Here is a 16,895-nt window from a genome sequence, read left to right as displayed (position 1 = left end):
TACATCAGGAACAAATATATATTGTAACATTCCAACTAGTATGAAGTTATATGATTCTAACTGTTTCAAAGTCTCAGATTAAGGTACTCGTTGGACGTGTATTGACTGATTTGCAAGAAGTTGCCTCCCTCGTGCGGGAGGCCGGTGCAGAACAAGTCGATAGGATGTGCACCCTTGAAAAGAAAATGGATGGGTGCCTTAGGCGTACCCGTACAAATACCAAGCTCACGGAGGACCTCATCAAAGAATTGTACGTAAGCCTAGAATTATGAGATTAGTATATATAATTGGAAATTTACATGTACAAGTTTTTTTCTAAATTAGTTTACTATGAAAACACCCCATACTAACATGTATTTTTTAAAGAAAAAACGCGATGGAATATTTTCAGGAGTGGAGGACATACATCTATCTGACCTCGGGGCACCTTCACACCCAATGGAGGCCTCTGTTGAGAATGCTGAGCAGACTTCTACCCAGGGGAAACAAAAGGATTTCACGGAGGTCGCTGCTAAGCATGATTGTAAGTAGGGAATAAAAACTGATGACATGGAGTCCCCCCATGAAGAACCTTGATGAAGAACGCATGCATGTTAACTTAATTATGAAACAATCATTGTCGTTTCAGAAATAACATGTGATCTTCCACGTACAGGATGAAGCATTCGGAAGAGCTGCTGTAAAAATCAAACAAGATCTCAGTGGTGTTCATAAGCTTTTGAAAGAGGTGGATGATATCCAGGGAGCTCCTAGTTTTGATAAGAAAATGCATTCCAAAGCCACCACAAGCCTTGAAGATTTCCAGGTGATGCACATTTTACCTATAATTGAGCAAGAATCTGCTAAAGGCTAACACGCGGTTTATTTCGTATGACAGAATCCGTTCAACAGACGGAGTAAGCAGCACTCTATGACGGCTACGGGATCGCGAGATCCTGAAGAGCCCCGTGCCTTAACAGATGATGACAGCCATGATGAATCCTTTCGAAAGCAGCAACAAGTAAGTGTGGTTGAATCGACGTCACCAAATCATGGGGCGAAAAGAAAAGGGTGGTATTGCAATTATTTAAGAATGACGAGTATGCTTCGTACGATACTGAGAAGAAAAACAGAAAAACAAGACTCCATCAGAGTGTACAAATGATTCCGAGGACACGAACAATAAAAAGAGGAAAATCGGCTCTATCAACTTAAAAAAGAGGTCAGAAGTTCATGAAACCCAGAGGGACCAGCTAGACGTGGTTAGATTGGATTTCGTGGCGTCACTGATCAACACTACAAATCGTGAAAAACAAATGGTCTTAGTTGATGACATTGTCGTGCTATCAAAGCATTTGCAATGCCTCACCCATAAAGATGAATCTGAAGATGGCGTATGGTTGGGTGACGAAGTAAGATAGTATGTCACAAATTAGTTTATGAAGTTTCATTTTTGTACAATACAATTAACTTGATTATTGTTGTAGGTGGTTGATGCTGCGATCCAGCTCATGCGTCATGATGAACCAATTGACACAAGAGACGGCCAACTGGTTTACATTGAGAGGGTGGCCAGCGTCGCTAAGCTCGATAGAGATGGTAGGATAGAGGAGTGCTACGAGGACGCTTTGGCAGGCATTCCTGGAACAACACAAGGCACCACCTACCTGAAACATGATATGGTATTTTAACCTGATGTAGAACAGATTTTTTTATTACTATGCACGTTGATCTAATTATCTGTGCACTCCAGGTTTTCCTACCTACGAACAGTTTAAACATCCACTGGTTCCTTGTGGTCGTAAACCCCAGAAGGAAGGAGATTCAGGTTCTTGATTCACTTTTCCACTGTATGGTACCCAGAGAAGTAAATAACATGGTGAGAATTTCAACATATTTAATTATAAGAAAGGATTTAACATCGTATGTAAGTATTAGTCGTAGGCAACTTCTCATCCCATTGGGCTTGCAGGTACGTGGGATGGAAGCACATCTGAGAGCAGCGATGCGAGTCAATGGGATTGAATGCAATGCATGGAAAGAGATTAACGTGACAAAATGGCCAGTACGGAATATTAATGTGCCAAAATCCGATGAGACGTCAGTCAACAATATTAGCTTTTGTTTTTGTTTTAGATTGTTAATATCTGAAATGCTGATCTAACAACATAAAATGTTGCAGTTCTTGTTGTGCACTGTACATGCTGAAGAACATCGAATTATTTACGGGAGTAAAACTGAGGTTGCAATATGACGAAGTACGTAGAGTAACACCTAAAATTCTGTCATTTTTTGAAACGTATGGAACGATGCTAACATATCTTCACATGCAGGCCTACATCGACAAATTCAGAAGAGAGCTACCTATTGTGCTTGTCGATTCACCCTACAACAAAATGAAATATAGGAATAGGTTCAAGCAGTACCATGCTAGGCTATCGGATGCAGCTGCGGTCGAAGACGACGATGATGCAAGCAGTTAGTCCAGCATTGTGGTTCATTCTTACATGTGGAGTGTACACTTGGCCATAAAGCGATAGAGTAGGGTGTGGTTGGGTTTTAGTCTCGAAGAAGGTTTCCTAGCCGTGTTCTTAGTCCATTGCGGATGAGTCAAGTTGTGAAACTTTAATAATATTGGTTACAATACTTTGCTTGAAATAAATTTGGTCTCTACGGGTTCTCGTAGAAATCTATATTTGCTTTTTACAACCATGTGACAGTAACAGTGCCTGGGCAAGATTCGGACCAATTATAGTGCACGGGCAACCCTAGAAGAATAATGGATTATGACATGTCTATTTTCATACGAGAGAAAAAGGTACGAGCATGAGTATAGCCTCACAACAGAAGAAAAAATAATGCATGAATCAACACGCAATCCCAGAAAACGGCACAGTCAATGTCTCGTAGGTAGGCCGCAAAGCCAATAAAAGAGAGCTTCATGATAACGAGAGTAAAGCACGTACCATAGAGGGCCTCTGCAGGTGCTGCAACGACCATGGTGTGGCATGGTAGGAAATGCGCTGAATTGAAGGGATCACCTTCAGGAGCACAGTGGGGTGGCCATGGTACATCCACCCTGCCTCAGGGAATCACATAGCATGTTCTGTCATAGTCCTGCAAAACAGAGGAAAGATTACTAATTGTACTAACCTTGTCAAGTGTGTGCATGTAACAAATGTTGGACATAACTAAACACGGAAGAATTAAATGCAACATATGGAAGAATCGAATGCTCGTTCCTTTCTCTCTGCTTTTCGCGAGGATCATTAGTCTCGGTGTAACAAGGCTAAAACATCATAATAAGAATTAACACCAATGTTCAAACGGTGGATATCCCATGTGAATCTAATTTTTCTTATAAAGCACATGCCAAGTCTGTTGATCCCAGTCCAGCAATTGCACAAGAAGAAGCGAGCATCATACATGTTGAGCAACATAAGCTATGAATTGTTTATAGTACATTCCATAATTAATAGCTTATCATCTCTATTGATCTCCAAATCTCATCTATCAGCCAAATTGAAAGAATACATGTTGAATGAAATGTATAAGTGTATGAATGCAACGATTGAACGTTCGTAGATCTTGCAGTCGGGGCTGGACAAATGGGGCTGGCCGTCGAGGCCGGAGGCCGGCTTCATCTAGTCCCGCAGAACATGATCCATACCCAACCACCTTGCCTTCGGACGAGATGCATGGCCAGATCAAAGCTGTGGCCATGGCGGAGAGGCGTAGAGGACGCAAACAACCAATTGGGGTGTGGGAAAGAGGTTGCCTATAACTTTGTGTCTATAGGCACCCGCATGGAGGACTGGGAGGTGGGATGGCGCCAAATCTTCGCCGGCGGCCAGCGCGGGGAGGGAAGTGCGCCTCCTCTCGTGTTCTTTGTTGAAAAGGTGGTGCGAGATCGCGAGGGAATTGGGGTGGAGGGGAGGGAGGGGCCGCGATGCGCGGCTAGATCATGCCGGCGAGGATTAAAACCCTAGCGGCGGCGAGGAATAAACCCTAGCGAACGGGATAAAAATCGAACTGAAAATAGCCCTAAAATTTATACCGAGAAGACCCTTGAAATATTTGGGAGGGAAAATCTGATCAGTTTGAAATATTTTTTCTTCCGAAAATGCCCCTCGGGGTCTGATATACTACACGTGACATCAGCGTATTGCATCGGATCTGGACCATCGAATTCGCTCCGACGGACGGTCCATATCGTCCGGATGCACCGTAAAATGACCCATAATAATAGCAAGCTGAATGACAATTGTCCCATAAATATCCATTCTACAACAAATATATATATATAGCTCCTCACCGACGACAATGACTTCAAAGTGCAAACCCCATCCACAAGAAAGACTTTAGCCACTCCGGGACTGGAACAGAACGAAATTTCATCAACTAAAAAACTAGAATTTGGTGCAGGTGATTGAGCACACACTGAATGGCATGAAAAGTGCTGATATAATATATTGGCTAGGATGGTTCCCTAACGGCATTGCCCTTTAGTAGGATATCGGGATAATCTCTAGTCTTGCCGCTTGAAGATTCCTTACGAAAACAGGGTGCATGTCATAAAACCGTGTCTCTTTGAGGGATTTCAGATGTCCCAGCCCAGGGATCTCCTGCAGTTCGGCCAGATTTCTGATCACAAGTTCTTCAAGGCGGACCAAAGCTCCCTCGTGTATGCGTATTTGGTTGACATGTGGAAAATTCCACAAGATAAGAATCTTCACATTTGGGAACCACTCTCACTGGAAGGTTAGCTCTTGTCCAGTATACGCTTTGCTTAGAATTATTTCGGTCAAGTTTGACAATTAGAGGCGCGGCAATGGATTCTCCGAGAGGTGGGACCAAAATAGAGATATGTTGGGAAGGGCATCTCCGTTGGTTGAGAAAAATGGTGATTTCAAAGTTCCTTTGGAAATTCTCCCGTACAAATCAAGCTTCTTAAGACGGTTAGACAATGTCAAAGTTTCGAGTTGGAGCACTTCATCTTCGTTGCTGGCCGTTATTTGTAATGTTGAGAGGTGGTGCATCTTTGACAGAGACTCACACAATTGTGCACAGTGGATGCTCCTTAACCCAGCAATGCTAAGGGCCCTCAGCTGAGATAAACTTGCTAGTTTGGCAATGAATACTTTACTAGCTCAAACCGCACCCAGAGTTTGCAAGTCCTTCAAACTCCACAACCCCTCAAACGGATCGATGGGTTTAGCAAATTTCAAAATCGACGTTGTTCTATCCAGCCATTTATAAATAAGAAGGTACCGTAGCTTGTTCAGCTTTCCAAACCCTTTTGGCAAATTCACACACTCTGCACCTTGAAGAGTCAATGTTTCTGAGTTGTGTGTAAACGAGCGGAGAACGTCGTACCTCGTTGGAGGCGACGGGTGCGTGTTAATATAGGCAGAGGCATCTCCCTGATAAGCATACAAGTTCTTGAGATTACATCTTGGGAAACAAGGGAGATAGAGAGATAAGATAGAGATAAAGTAGTTACAACAATATAGCTCTATCTACCTAGCCCGACCAGGTTAGGCCGGTGTGCCCCATGGGCCTACTATGACACGTTTAACACCCTACCATAATCACAACTTGGACAAGTTGAGATTACGTTTAAATTCTTCAAAACTTCTTGTAGGCAAGGCTTTGGTAAACCCATCAGCAACTTGATCTTGGGAATGAATAAAACGAATGTCCAATTTCTTGGCAGCAACTCTTTCTCTAACAAAGTGAAAGTCTATTTCGATATGCTTGGTTCTTGCATGGAAAACTGGATTAGCTGAGAGATACGTAGCACCAAGATTATCACACCATAAACATGGAGCCTGTTTACAACGTATTCCAAGCTCTTTTAGTAGAGACTGAACCCAAATAATTTCGGCAGTAGCATTTGCTAGTGCCTTATATTCTGCTTGTGTGCTAGATCTGGACACAGCAGCTTGCTTCTTAGCACACCAAGAAATCAGATTTGGACCAAAGAACACTGCAAAACCACTTGTTGATCGTCTGTCATCTAGATAGCCTGCCTAATCAGAGTCAGAGAATGCACTGACAAGAGTTGATGGTGACTTGCTGAAAGTCAGTCCAATGCTCAAAGTATTTTTAACATATCTAAGGATGCGTTTTGCAGCCGTCAAGTGTACTGTAGTGGGTGCATGAAGAAATTGACATACTTTGTTCACAGCAAAAGAAATATCAAGCCTAGTCAAGGTTAAATATTGTAATGCACCAACCATACTTCTGTACCTGGTGCTATCCTCTTGATTCAAGAGTTCTCCCTCTGACAAGGACAATTTTTCCTGAGCTGGACAAAGGTGTTGATGCTGGCTTGCAACCCTTCAACCCTGCTTTAGCTACAAGATCAGTTGCATACTTTTCTTGAGTGAGATGGAGGTCATCTCCTGCTCTCTTTACTTCAATGCCAAGAAAATAATGCAGGTCTCCCAGATCCTTAAGAGCAAATTCAGAATTCAAATCTTTTAACAATCCTGTGATAGCCTCATCTGATGAACTTGTGATTATAATATCATCAACATATATAAGTACAAATATAGAGGAATTTGACTTATTATAAATGAATAATGAGGTGTCAGACTTGGAAGGAACAAAACCAAGTGCCTGAAGTTTTGAGCTCAACCTGGAATACCATGCTCTAGGGGCTTGCTTTAGTCCATACAAAGCCTTATCAAGCTTGCAAATATGAAGTGGTTTATTTCTGTCCTCAAACCCAGGAGGTTGTTTCATGAACACTTCCTCTTCTAGAACACCATGAAGGAACGCGTTCTGTACATCTAGCTGTCGGAGGCTCCATTCCCTGGACATGGCAATAGACAAAACAAGACGGATAGTGGCAGCCTTTACAACAGGACTAAATGTATCCTCATAGTCTATCTTATATCTTTGCTTAAAGCCTTTTGCAACTAACCTAGCTTTAGAGCGATAAATGGTTCCATCAGACTTCTTTTTAATTTTGAAAACTCATTTACAATCGATCACATTTTTACCTTTGCCTTGATATGCAGGAACTAGATGCCAGGTTTTATTCTTGTGAAGTGCCATGTACTCTTCTTCCATGGCCTTTTCCACCGTGAATCATTCAAAGCTTCAACAATAGTGTGTGGAACAGCATCTGCACCATGTGTGTTACAAGCATATCCAAATTTTGCTATTTGTTTATAGTTTTTGGGTTGAATTACTCCCTTTTGAAGTCTGGTCCGGGGTGGCAAAGAAGCTGGCATAGAAGATCCTGCGCCTAGAGCAGCTGCAGAAGCTGGCACAGAAGATCCTGCGCCTGGGGCAGCTGCAGATCCCGGAGAAGACCTGTCGGGCACGGGCAACGAAGCCGGATCGTCTGCGGCCAAAGTACGTGACGTACTTGAGGAAGGTGGCACCGAAGATCCCGTGCATGCGGCAGTTGCAGCGGCCGGCTCATGATGGGCTGATGATGAGCCCCCCCCCCCCCCCCCCCGCAGATATGACACGGGATTCCGCGCCTGGATCCTGCCGCGACGTGCGCCGCGTGTAGTGACGCGGTTCGGCGCCAAAGCGACCGGGCGCAGACTGGCGCGGGGAGGCGCGGTCGGCTGGACCGCTGCTGTCGTGGCGTGGCGCGGGGCTCGGTGTAGATTCGTCTGTCCCGTCACGCGTGGATCCCGCGGATGATACGCCCCGATCCCGAGGCAGATCCGCCTCGATGGTGGTGCTGCTGTGTCCAGGAGGCATAAAATGACAGCTTTGGCTGATTTCTGCATCATTTTCTGTGCCAATTTTTTTCTGCTTCATCACAAAACTCATGACCACCATTAGTAGGAGAATTAGTCAATAATTGATCATTATTATTAAAAGCATCCCCATTATCAAGACCAGTGAGATGAGATGGTAAAAGAAGGATTTCCTTTTGAAGGAGAGCGCCGGCGTTTGGGTGGAGACGTGCAAAAGGGAAGACAGTCTCATCAAACACGACATCACGAGAGATGTAGACACGACCCGTGGATACATCAAGGCATTTTACACCTTTGTGTTGTGGACTATAACCAAGAAAGACACATTGTTTTGATCGGAACATGAGCTTGCGATTATTGTAGGGACGAAGTTTTGGCCAGCACGCACAGCCAAACACTCAAAGTGATTTGTAATCGGGCTTGGTGTGAAGGAGGCGTTCTACCGGAGTTTCATTGTTGATAACTCGACTAGGCAAGATATTAATATGGTGAACTGCGGTAAGAAAGGCCTCATCCCAGAATTTTAATGGCATAGAGGCAGCTGCAAGGAGAGCTAGGCCTACTTCGATGATATGTCTATGCTTACACTCAGCAGATCTGTTTTGTTGGTGAGCATGAGGACATGATATGTGGTGAGATATGCCAATCTGTTGGAAGAAGGAATTGAGGTTTCTGTATTCCCCTCCCCAATCAGATTGTATAGCTAGAATTTTGCAATCAACCTTTCTTTGTACAAGTTCTTGGAAGTTGTGAAAAACTTGAAACACATCAGATCTCTTTTTGAGGAGATAGATCCACGTGTACTTAGTGAAATCATCAATGAAACTCACATAATAAGTGTGGCGTCCAACTGAAGTGGGCGCTGGACCCCAAACATCAGAAAAAATGAGTTCAAGAGGTTTGGTGGAAACACTTGTAGATATGGGATAAGCTAACTAGTGACTCTTGGCATGAGTCACAAATAGTTTCACAATTACGCTCACCAACAAACGGGAGCTTATTCTTTCTAAGCAATTTCTCAATCAAAGGAAACGATGCATGCCCTAACCTATCGTGCCACCGTGTTGAAGAGACTTTCGTGACACCATAGGCTTGTTTATTCAATCTCCTAAGCTCCGGAATCAACGGGTAAAGCCCTCGAACGCATCTACCTCGATAGAGAATTTTCTTCGTGACCTGATCCTTGATCAAAAAGAAAAACGGATGAAATTTAAGGAATACATGGTTATCAATGGCAATGTGATGAACGGAAAGGAGATTTTTCGAGGCGCTAGGGACATGCAAAAAATTTCTGAGACGAATATTTTTGTGGGGAGTTTTTATTACTAAATGACCAATATGACTAATGCTCATACCTTCTCCATTTGCGGTATGGACTTGGTCTTGCCCGCGATACTTCTCGCGCATGGTCACCTTCTCCAACTCCCCTGTGATGTGATCTGTCGCGCCGCTGTCCACGTACCAGTTGGTGTCGACGCCGTAGGAGCCGTCTGCTGCCCCCGCAACCTTCTCATCTTGGGAGGATTCTTCATCTTCCTTGTAATGGTACCAGCAGTCCCGCGTGGTGTGGCCGGGCTTGCCACAGATTTGGCAGCGCGGGACGTCAGGAGCATTGCGTGGGCGGCCGCCGCGGCGACCCTTGTTGCTGTTGTTGTAGGGTCGTCCGCCGCCGCCGTTTCTGCCGCGTGGAGGAGGGTTGTTGTCGCTGCCTGATGACTTGCCCTTGGTGCGCTACGGTCCACGGTAGCAAGATGAGCCGCCGCCACCACGGCCGCGAGAGGCCGTGTTGGCAGAGGATTTGAAACCTCCACCGGATCCGCCGCGCTACAGAGGGCAAGACATTGATCGAAGTTGCTCATCTTAGCGTAGAGGTCGTCGAGGCTGATGGGGTCGGTGCAGGCATCGTTGGCGGAGACAAGGGGCTGGTACTCCATGTCGAGGCCGGAGGTGATGTAGGAGATGAGCTCATCATCATCGATGGGCTTGCCAGTAGCTGCAAGCTCATCTTCAAGGGACCTCATGTGGGCGAAGTAGGCGGCCACCGACTGCGTCCCCTTCTGCGCCGTGGAGACCACGACTCTGATGTTGTTGACGCGCGCCCTAGACTGCGACGAGAACATGTGGGAAAGGGCTGCCCAGAGCTCGCGCGGCGTGGCTATGGTTGTGACCTGCACAAGGACTTCCTTGCTGAGGGTATTGAGCAAGTATCCAAGTACCTGCTGCCCTTCTCTGAACCAGATTGGATGGAGAGGGTTGGGTGTTTTCTCCTCCTTCCCGTCCTTGTCCCTCATGGTGAGGAACTTGGGGGGCTCCGACGTAGTTCTGTCGACGTAGCCGAAGTAACCAGCACCTCTCAGCTGCGGTGTCACCTGCGCACGCCACAGAATGTAGTTGGTGCGGGTGAGCTTTTCGACGACCTGCCCGAGGGAGGCGGCTTGAACGGAGCTTGAGGAGGACGACATGGCTGGTGATTGGTTTTGCTAGATGTGGTGGATAGAGGAGGCTCTGATTACCATGTAAATGAGCGGAGAACGTCATACCTCGTTGGAGGCGACGGGTGCGTGTTAATATAGGCAGAGGCATCTCCCTGATAAGCATACAAGTTGTTGAGATTACATCTTGGGAAACAAGGGAGACAGAGAGATAAGATAGAGATGAAGTAGTTACAACAATATAGCTCTATCTACCTAGCCCGACCAGGTTAGGCCGGTGCGCCCTATGGGCCTACTATGACACGTTTAACATTGTGAAGCTTCACCACCGAATTTTGGGAGTATCTTCACTTTGGTCTTGTCAAGGTTGAATAACTCACCAATTGAATCTGGAATAGTCTCAATAGGTAATCGTGATAGCTCCAACACAGCAAGGTACTTAGGGTGTGTTTGCTTTGTGTCATCGGGCGGAATGTAATGGGTTGGTTCCATCCTGAGGGCCCGTTCCCGTGTTTGGTCCATCTAAGGAGCCGGAACCCACTCGTTCCATGGAACAGCATATTCGCTGAATATGCGGAACGAAGTCATACCTCCGAATCGGCCGGACGACACGGAAAGGCGCGCTCTCACCCCTCCCGCGTCTCTCGCTCACCCCCAAGCCCTTTCCTCCTCAGTGCCGCCACCCCCCGTCTATCTCGCGCTCTCGATCTGAGACGCCGCCGTCAGTCTCACCTCTCTCCCTCTCCCGTGTATGGTGGCGGCGGGGCGGAAGGAGCTGCGGCGCTCCCACCCACAACGACGGCGGGCTAGCAGCGAGACAGGGAGGAGCGAGAAGGAATTATCGCGGCGGCGGCGGCTCGCATGGAAGAGAGGCACGGCGGCCAAAAGGAGTAGCCGGCGTGGGCGTTCGATGTTCTGCCAATTGGGACCTCGTCAAGCAGTAGCACCCGCCCCATCTCAGCCATCTGCATGCGCGTGGCCATGAACACCACTGTGTGTCTGCGCCGGCCGCTTCCTGCCAAGAAGAAGAGCTGTTGTGCAGCCGCTCTACCTTGATTCCGAGCGATTTTTGCTCCAGCATATATGCATGCCGCTTAATTTTATACTTTTTTATGATTGAAATCCAATTCAATGTTTCTAGGATATTTTATTGAGCAATTTGCAGTTGATGATTTTCGACTGTATGCGTCAGTTGATGTCAAAGTTCAACTAATTGTTATAAGCACAAGCATACGAGTGATAATCTCATCATTTCTACACCAAATACATTCCATTCCGTCTCTTGTACCAAACAATAAAACATAACCATTCCACTCCGTCTAATTGCTTCTACCAAACGCAGGAACGGAACCGACCAATTCTAGAAGAATGGAACCATTACATTCCGTTCCACTTGGTTCCTCAACCAAACACACCCTTAGATTCTGAGGGAAACAATGAAGATGATGCCATGTTGCTGCTGAATGTTATGAAGGTACGGAGCCTGCATTGACCTATGCTTGGTTGAATATCATTTTTGCATTGGAGCACTGACAAACGTCGAGAACCTGACTCCCCCAGCATCACCCCATGACTATCATCATAAGTTGTACCGAAACTCTCTTTCTTGGATTGGAAAATGGCCAATTCACGTACAAGATCATGCATTCGAAGTCACCTGATCCTGTTAAAACTGTTCCTCTCTACCACATGAAGCATGCTTCGTTGAACGAGCTGTGTCAGGTAACCTTCAACAACATCTTCTAAACTGCAATTTCCAATTTGTTCAACAAACCCTTGAGCGACCCATAGTCTGATCAGTCTTTTTCTATGGATCATGTGGTCTTCTGGGAACATGGTACAATACAAGAAACAACTCTTCAAATAGTCAGGCAAGTATTTGTAGCTTAGATTCAGAATTTTCTCCACGCGACTTGGGTTCTCATTTTTGTGTAGATCGGAAATAAGTTGCGCATCACATAGTTTCCAATCTGCAACATTCTGCGCCTTAAGAGATAATAAGCTCCCTATGGCCACAAGAGCTAATGGTAAACCATCACACCTCTCCACTATCGATTTACCACACTCTTGTAATGCTAATGGGCAGACGTGATTTTCAGTGCTTGGAAATGCCTTCCTGCAAAACAGACGCCATGCATCCTCCTCCTCAAGAGGCTCCACTTTGATCCTGCAACCATCATGAGCAATTGAAGCAACTTCCTCAGATCTTGTTGTCAGTATTATTCTGCTTCCCATTTTTGCATCGACAAGAACCTCTTTAATTTTTCGTAAGTCTTCAGCTGTCCAGACATCATCCAGTATGATCAAGTATTGTCTTATCTTCAGGAGTTCCTTCAATTCATCTTGTAACTCTCGACAGGTCATCTTCTCAGCATCAAATTCTTTCTTGTCTTTAGAATAGATTTCTTTCAGCATTCTTCTCCAAATATCATCTAGTTTATAGGACTGGGAGACAGAAACCCATGCATGAAATTCAAAGTTGGATGCTTCAGTTCTGAACACATTACTAACAAGAGTGCTTTTTCCAATACCACCCATACCCCACAAGGCAATGATTTCAAATTTGGACAATTTTCCAAATTCAGTGACCCCATCAATATTTTTCTATTTTTATCAAATCCCACAAGTTCATCATCAGAGATTGAGTAATCATGTCCAGGAAGATATAGTTGCTGTTGGCTGGCATAATTTCTTGCAAAAACATGGCCCACACTAGCTATTGGTTGAGTCCAATCTCTGTTTTGTTTAAGATGTGTAAGGGCTCGGTTTATTTTCTTAAGGCCAGTAGCAATTTCACCTAGTGTAAACAGATACTGGGGTTTCTTCACGATTTTCTTCACATAACTCCACCATGATCCTTTCTGATGGTGTTTGCCAACAACATACATAAATTGATCCACAATGTCTTCCATGTCATACGCCAATCTTCGGACTTGCCCTGTCCATGTTTCGGTGACTCCATCTGTCAAAGCTCTCCTTTCAGTCTCCTTGATAAATGCTCGAATAAGCTGCAGGTCATTCCTTATCAGTGTCATGTTCTCTGAGAGTTTTGCAACAGACCTAGCATAGTGAAGCGTTTCTGCTCCGACAGCTATTCCAATCTTTATTGTGACAAGAAGAAGAGCAGCCTCCGCCATTTCTCTTCAGTTTGACCTCAATATTTCTGAAAAAAGAGTTTTAGAAGTTAAAGTTCAATGTCGAATAACAATGTCATCCTTACACATCAAATCTACATTAAGAAAACAAACATTTTATCAAATACCGAAAATCCTAGCTAGTGAGATAACTTTGTAACAGTTGGGTGTTCTATAATGGCGAAGCAACATTACAGGTTTTTTATGATTATATGATTTCTTTGATTGGATGTTTGAAATATACTCCCTCCATCCTGAATTACTTGTCTTAGATTTGTCTAGATACTGATGTATCTAGACACGTTTTAGTGTTAGATACATCCATATCTAGACAAATCTACGATGAGTAATTTAGGATGGAGGTAATACTTTACATCGATCTTTGATATGTAGAGCTAGCTTAATAAACTTGACAGGTATGATGATGGTTGCTGCACATAATAGATCAGAGGGCTACACGGTCAATATTTCCTTTGACTGGAAGAGCGTTGCTTGTGCATTATAGAAGGCCGAAAATTGTACAATCTGCCAACAGCTGGCATATGGACTTAGGGAAACGAGAACAAAAAGGAAAAGCAGCAACCATCGCACCCTATCGTATTAGCGAAGGACAATGGGTATGGCAATTATCCTAAAAAAATCCTGTGAGATCCGGCATGTTTCCCGATACTTTAAAACCTTTCTCTCTAGAATACAGTAGTTCAATACATATAGGCTTTCTTGAATTTTGGAGCATCGGCACAGATGCCCCTAGATCAGAAATAGACAACTATAGAAACAGAAATGGAAACTTGGACCAATAAAAAATGGGAGTGCAATAGGCATCAAATGGTAGTACTTTTTAAGAGGGACAAATTCAGCTCACAGATTTGGCCTCAACAAACTGAAACCGGAGAGAGCTCAAATTCACCGTCAGGACATCACACATGGCTGGCTGCAGATAAAAGTTCTCGCTTCCAACGAGGAGGAGAAGAGGAAGAGTAGAATAGACCTGCACCTGTACTAATCTGGTGGAGCTGCCTTGGTCATCGCCATGCAGGTTTGGACTCTAATCTGGAGCTTCTTCCTTTCTGAGCCGAAGATAGGAGAGATGTCTCCGAGCTGGGCGTGAGTCTGCAGCAACTAGCAGTACGAGCAAAACTAGAGAAGGAAGACTCTAGCTACCTCAGAGCCAAGTTGATCTAATCCATCATTGTCGACGATACATCACCCAACAACTCCTGGTTGGTCCGTCAGAAAACAACTCCAAGTTGCAGTATAGCAGCCTTAATATACTATTGTTGCTCCATGATTAGCGCTAAACAATTACCCCTAGCAACTCCCAAGAAACTAACCTCCACTCTTAAGTTACTCCAAGTTGGTCTGGTCCTTGTCTATTTCTCCTTGTCTACTTCCATGCCCAAAAAACCCATCTTGTATTCTCAGGATCACGACCAGATACATTAACCAGCCAGTCATCAAATATGCTAAGAAGAACTAACAAAACTTTTCAAGGTAAACTAAATTGGAAATATGTTTTCAAACACCGTGCATGCGAGGTGCACCCTAAGCAGAAATGGGAACTCGGACAAAAATTGAAAAATAAAAAAGGTAAGAAGCAATACCGTTTTATTTGATCTTCGATTCTTTAAACAAAGAGATAAGTTCAATTCACAGGTTCCGTCTCAACAAGCCGTGCAGAGTCGAATTCATAATCACAATATGCCAGACGTCGCCGATGGCTAGCTGCATAGATCGGATCCAATAGTTTTCAGGTGTTGAAAGAAGACTAAAAAGAAAAGCACATGATGAGAAGGGGAAAAGAAGAGGATTAGAAAAAAGACGGGAGGTGTGTCACACAGGAGTGTGGGCCCTTTTTCAGAAAAGGATGATTACTCCGGCCTCTGCATTAAAATGATAACAACGGAATGTGCAAACATAGAGCATTGAGCTTGTAAAGCCAAAGATAGACATCTCGAGAGAGAATGTAATTATATGCTTTCCTTGGCTCAAATGCCTTGTACAGTCACGGTCAATTACAGAGGGGGGTACTTGCCACCAAAGATTCCAGCCAAGTTCGTCGGTTCGTGGACAGAACGCTCAGGGTCGGACCAGGCGAAATGAGTGAACCGTTAGGCGGGCGAGCAGGTGACTGCGTGGGCGATGCGGAGCGGGCTCCTGCTGCCTTCTCGCCGGCGGGATGGACGCTGGTCCGGCGAGGCTCGGGTGCTTCCCCGGCGCGCGGGCTGGCGGGCCTGGACGCAGGGTTGACGACGGGGGCTGGGGCTCGGCACAACCGCTTCTGGACGCTGGCGGAGGACGACTCTGAGGACGACGTTGAGGAGGCGGAGGATGAGGTGCGTTTGCGGTCAGTGCTGGACGGGCCGTCGTTCGGCGATTTCGTGGCGTTTGCGGCGAAGGTACGCGGTCTGCGGGCTGGTCGGGCCCGCCGCTTCGCGCCGGGCGGCCGACGTTCGAGGGCCACGCCCACTACTAGGGAAAAGCCTAGTAGTAGCGCGTATTAGGTGTATCAGTAGCGCGGGGCCCCGCGCTACTGATACGGCGCTACAGCTAACATATATCAGTAGCGCGTGTTGCTATACATGGCTAGTAGCAGCGAGCTTTAGGGCAACGCGCTGCTGCTAATAGCTGCAGCGCTTTAGCGCGCTGCTGCTAACTTTATTCTCCTCGCTACTGTTAGTTTTATTAGTTTTTGTTTTTTTGCATATTTGTTTTGTATTTGAACAAGCTTTATACAATAATCTTTAGCATATCATACACATACAAATATAATCATAGCATATACGTACAAATAGTCTCATCAAATCATGTCATCATCATAATCATCATCCAACACAAAGTGATCTCTCGTCATCGTCTCGAAAATAGTGATACAAGTCTTGATTACTTGCAACTACATCGTCATCCATCTAAACAATGATATACGCGAGAAAAGCTATCACTATGAATGAGAGCGGAACTATGCAGTACATGAGTTCGTATCCTTCTCTCGCACTAGCATGAACCTAAACTAACTACTGGCTGTCGCTCGAAAACCGGAAACCGGTACACCTGGGTCTGACACTCCGGCCACTCATCGTATACTACTGGTGTAGCACTTCTTCGCTATCGATGATCTATACACCTGCATCGTCACATGAGTCGATGATATGCAACATATATAGTTGAGCAACAGAAAGAGACAGACTTGGCAAAAATAGAAGCAACATATCATAAGCATAAATAATAAAGTTCATCGTACCCAAAATGCCCTAACTAGAGTGATCTTCGGTAGTTGAGGAGGACGGTTTAATTACATCACAAATAAAGTTTTGTCGTGCACAGGACTAAACGGACACATTGTCATATATCGACAATCACTCCAACATGTCGTGCCATCCATCCAAGTCAGGGAGATAGTCTCCGAGCTTAGTGAAAGGCTTCAGGTCGAGACGCTGAGCGGCTATGCGTGTTCGGACGTCTTCCCGCGACATTTGCCCTTCCTCGCAGAACATCCCTGTTTTTTCGAGGACCTCCTTCATGATGATTTGGGCAAGTTCACGCTAGATGTGATAGAACTCAGCTCGAAGTGGATGATCCGGGATATCTCCTACGTTCTTTGCCCATCGCAGAATATGGGCATC

At 45.2% G+C, this 16,895-nt stretch overlaps 1 protein-coding gene and 1 non-coding gene across 2 annotated transcripts; both read right to left on the bottom strand.

Annotated features, from left to right (window-relative positions):
• Positions 1-9,549: 9,549 nt before the first annotated feature.
• LOC120975118 (small nucleolar RNA Z247) lies at positions 9,550-9,688 on the bottom strand. The gene has a single exon (XR_005770955.1). It is a non-coding gene; the product is annotated as a small nucleolar RNA Z247 (small nucleolar RNA).
• A 1,593-nt stretch (positions 9,689-11,281) lies between these two features.
• On the bottom strand, positions 11,282-14,432 carry LOC109759568 (disease resistance protein RPM1-like). The gene is made up of 3 exons (XM_073507739.1): positions 14,270-14,432; positions 12,850-13,301; positions 11,282-12,742 (listed from the first exon to the last, which is right to left on the bottom strand). Exons 2-3 carry the CDS (start codon positions 13,273-13,275, stop codon positions 11,792-11,794), a joined length of 1,377 nt encoding a protein of 458 aa, XP_073363840.1. The 5' UTR covers positions 13,276-13,301; positions 14,270-14,432; the 3' UTR covers positions 11,282-11,791.
• Between the last annotated feature and the right edge of the window lie 2,463 nt (positions 14,433-16,895).

The sequence above is a fragment of the Aegilops tauschii genome, chromosome 2, assembly GCF_002575655.3.
Source record: "Aegilops tauschii subsp. strangulata cultivar AL8/78 chromosome 2, Aet v6.0, whole genome shotgun sequence".
Lineage (NCBI taxonomy): Eukaryota > Viridiplantae > Streptophyta > Magnoliopsida > Poales > Poaceae > Aegilops > Aegilops tauschii.
The sequence above is the reverse complement of the archived record's forward strand: the minus strand, read 5'-3'. Positions and strand labels throughout refer to the sequence as shown.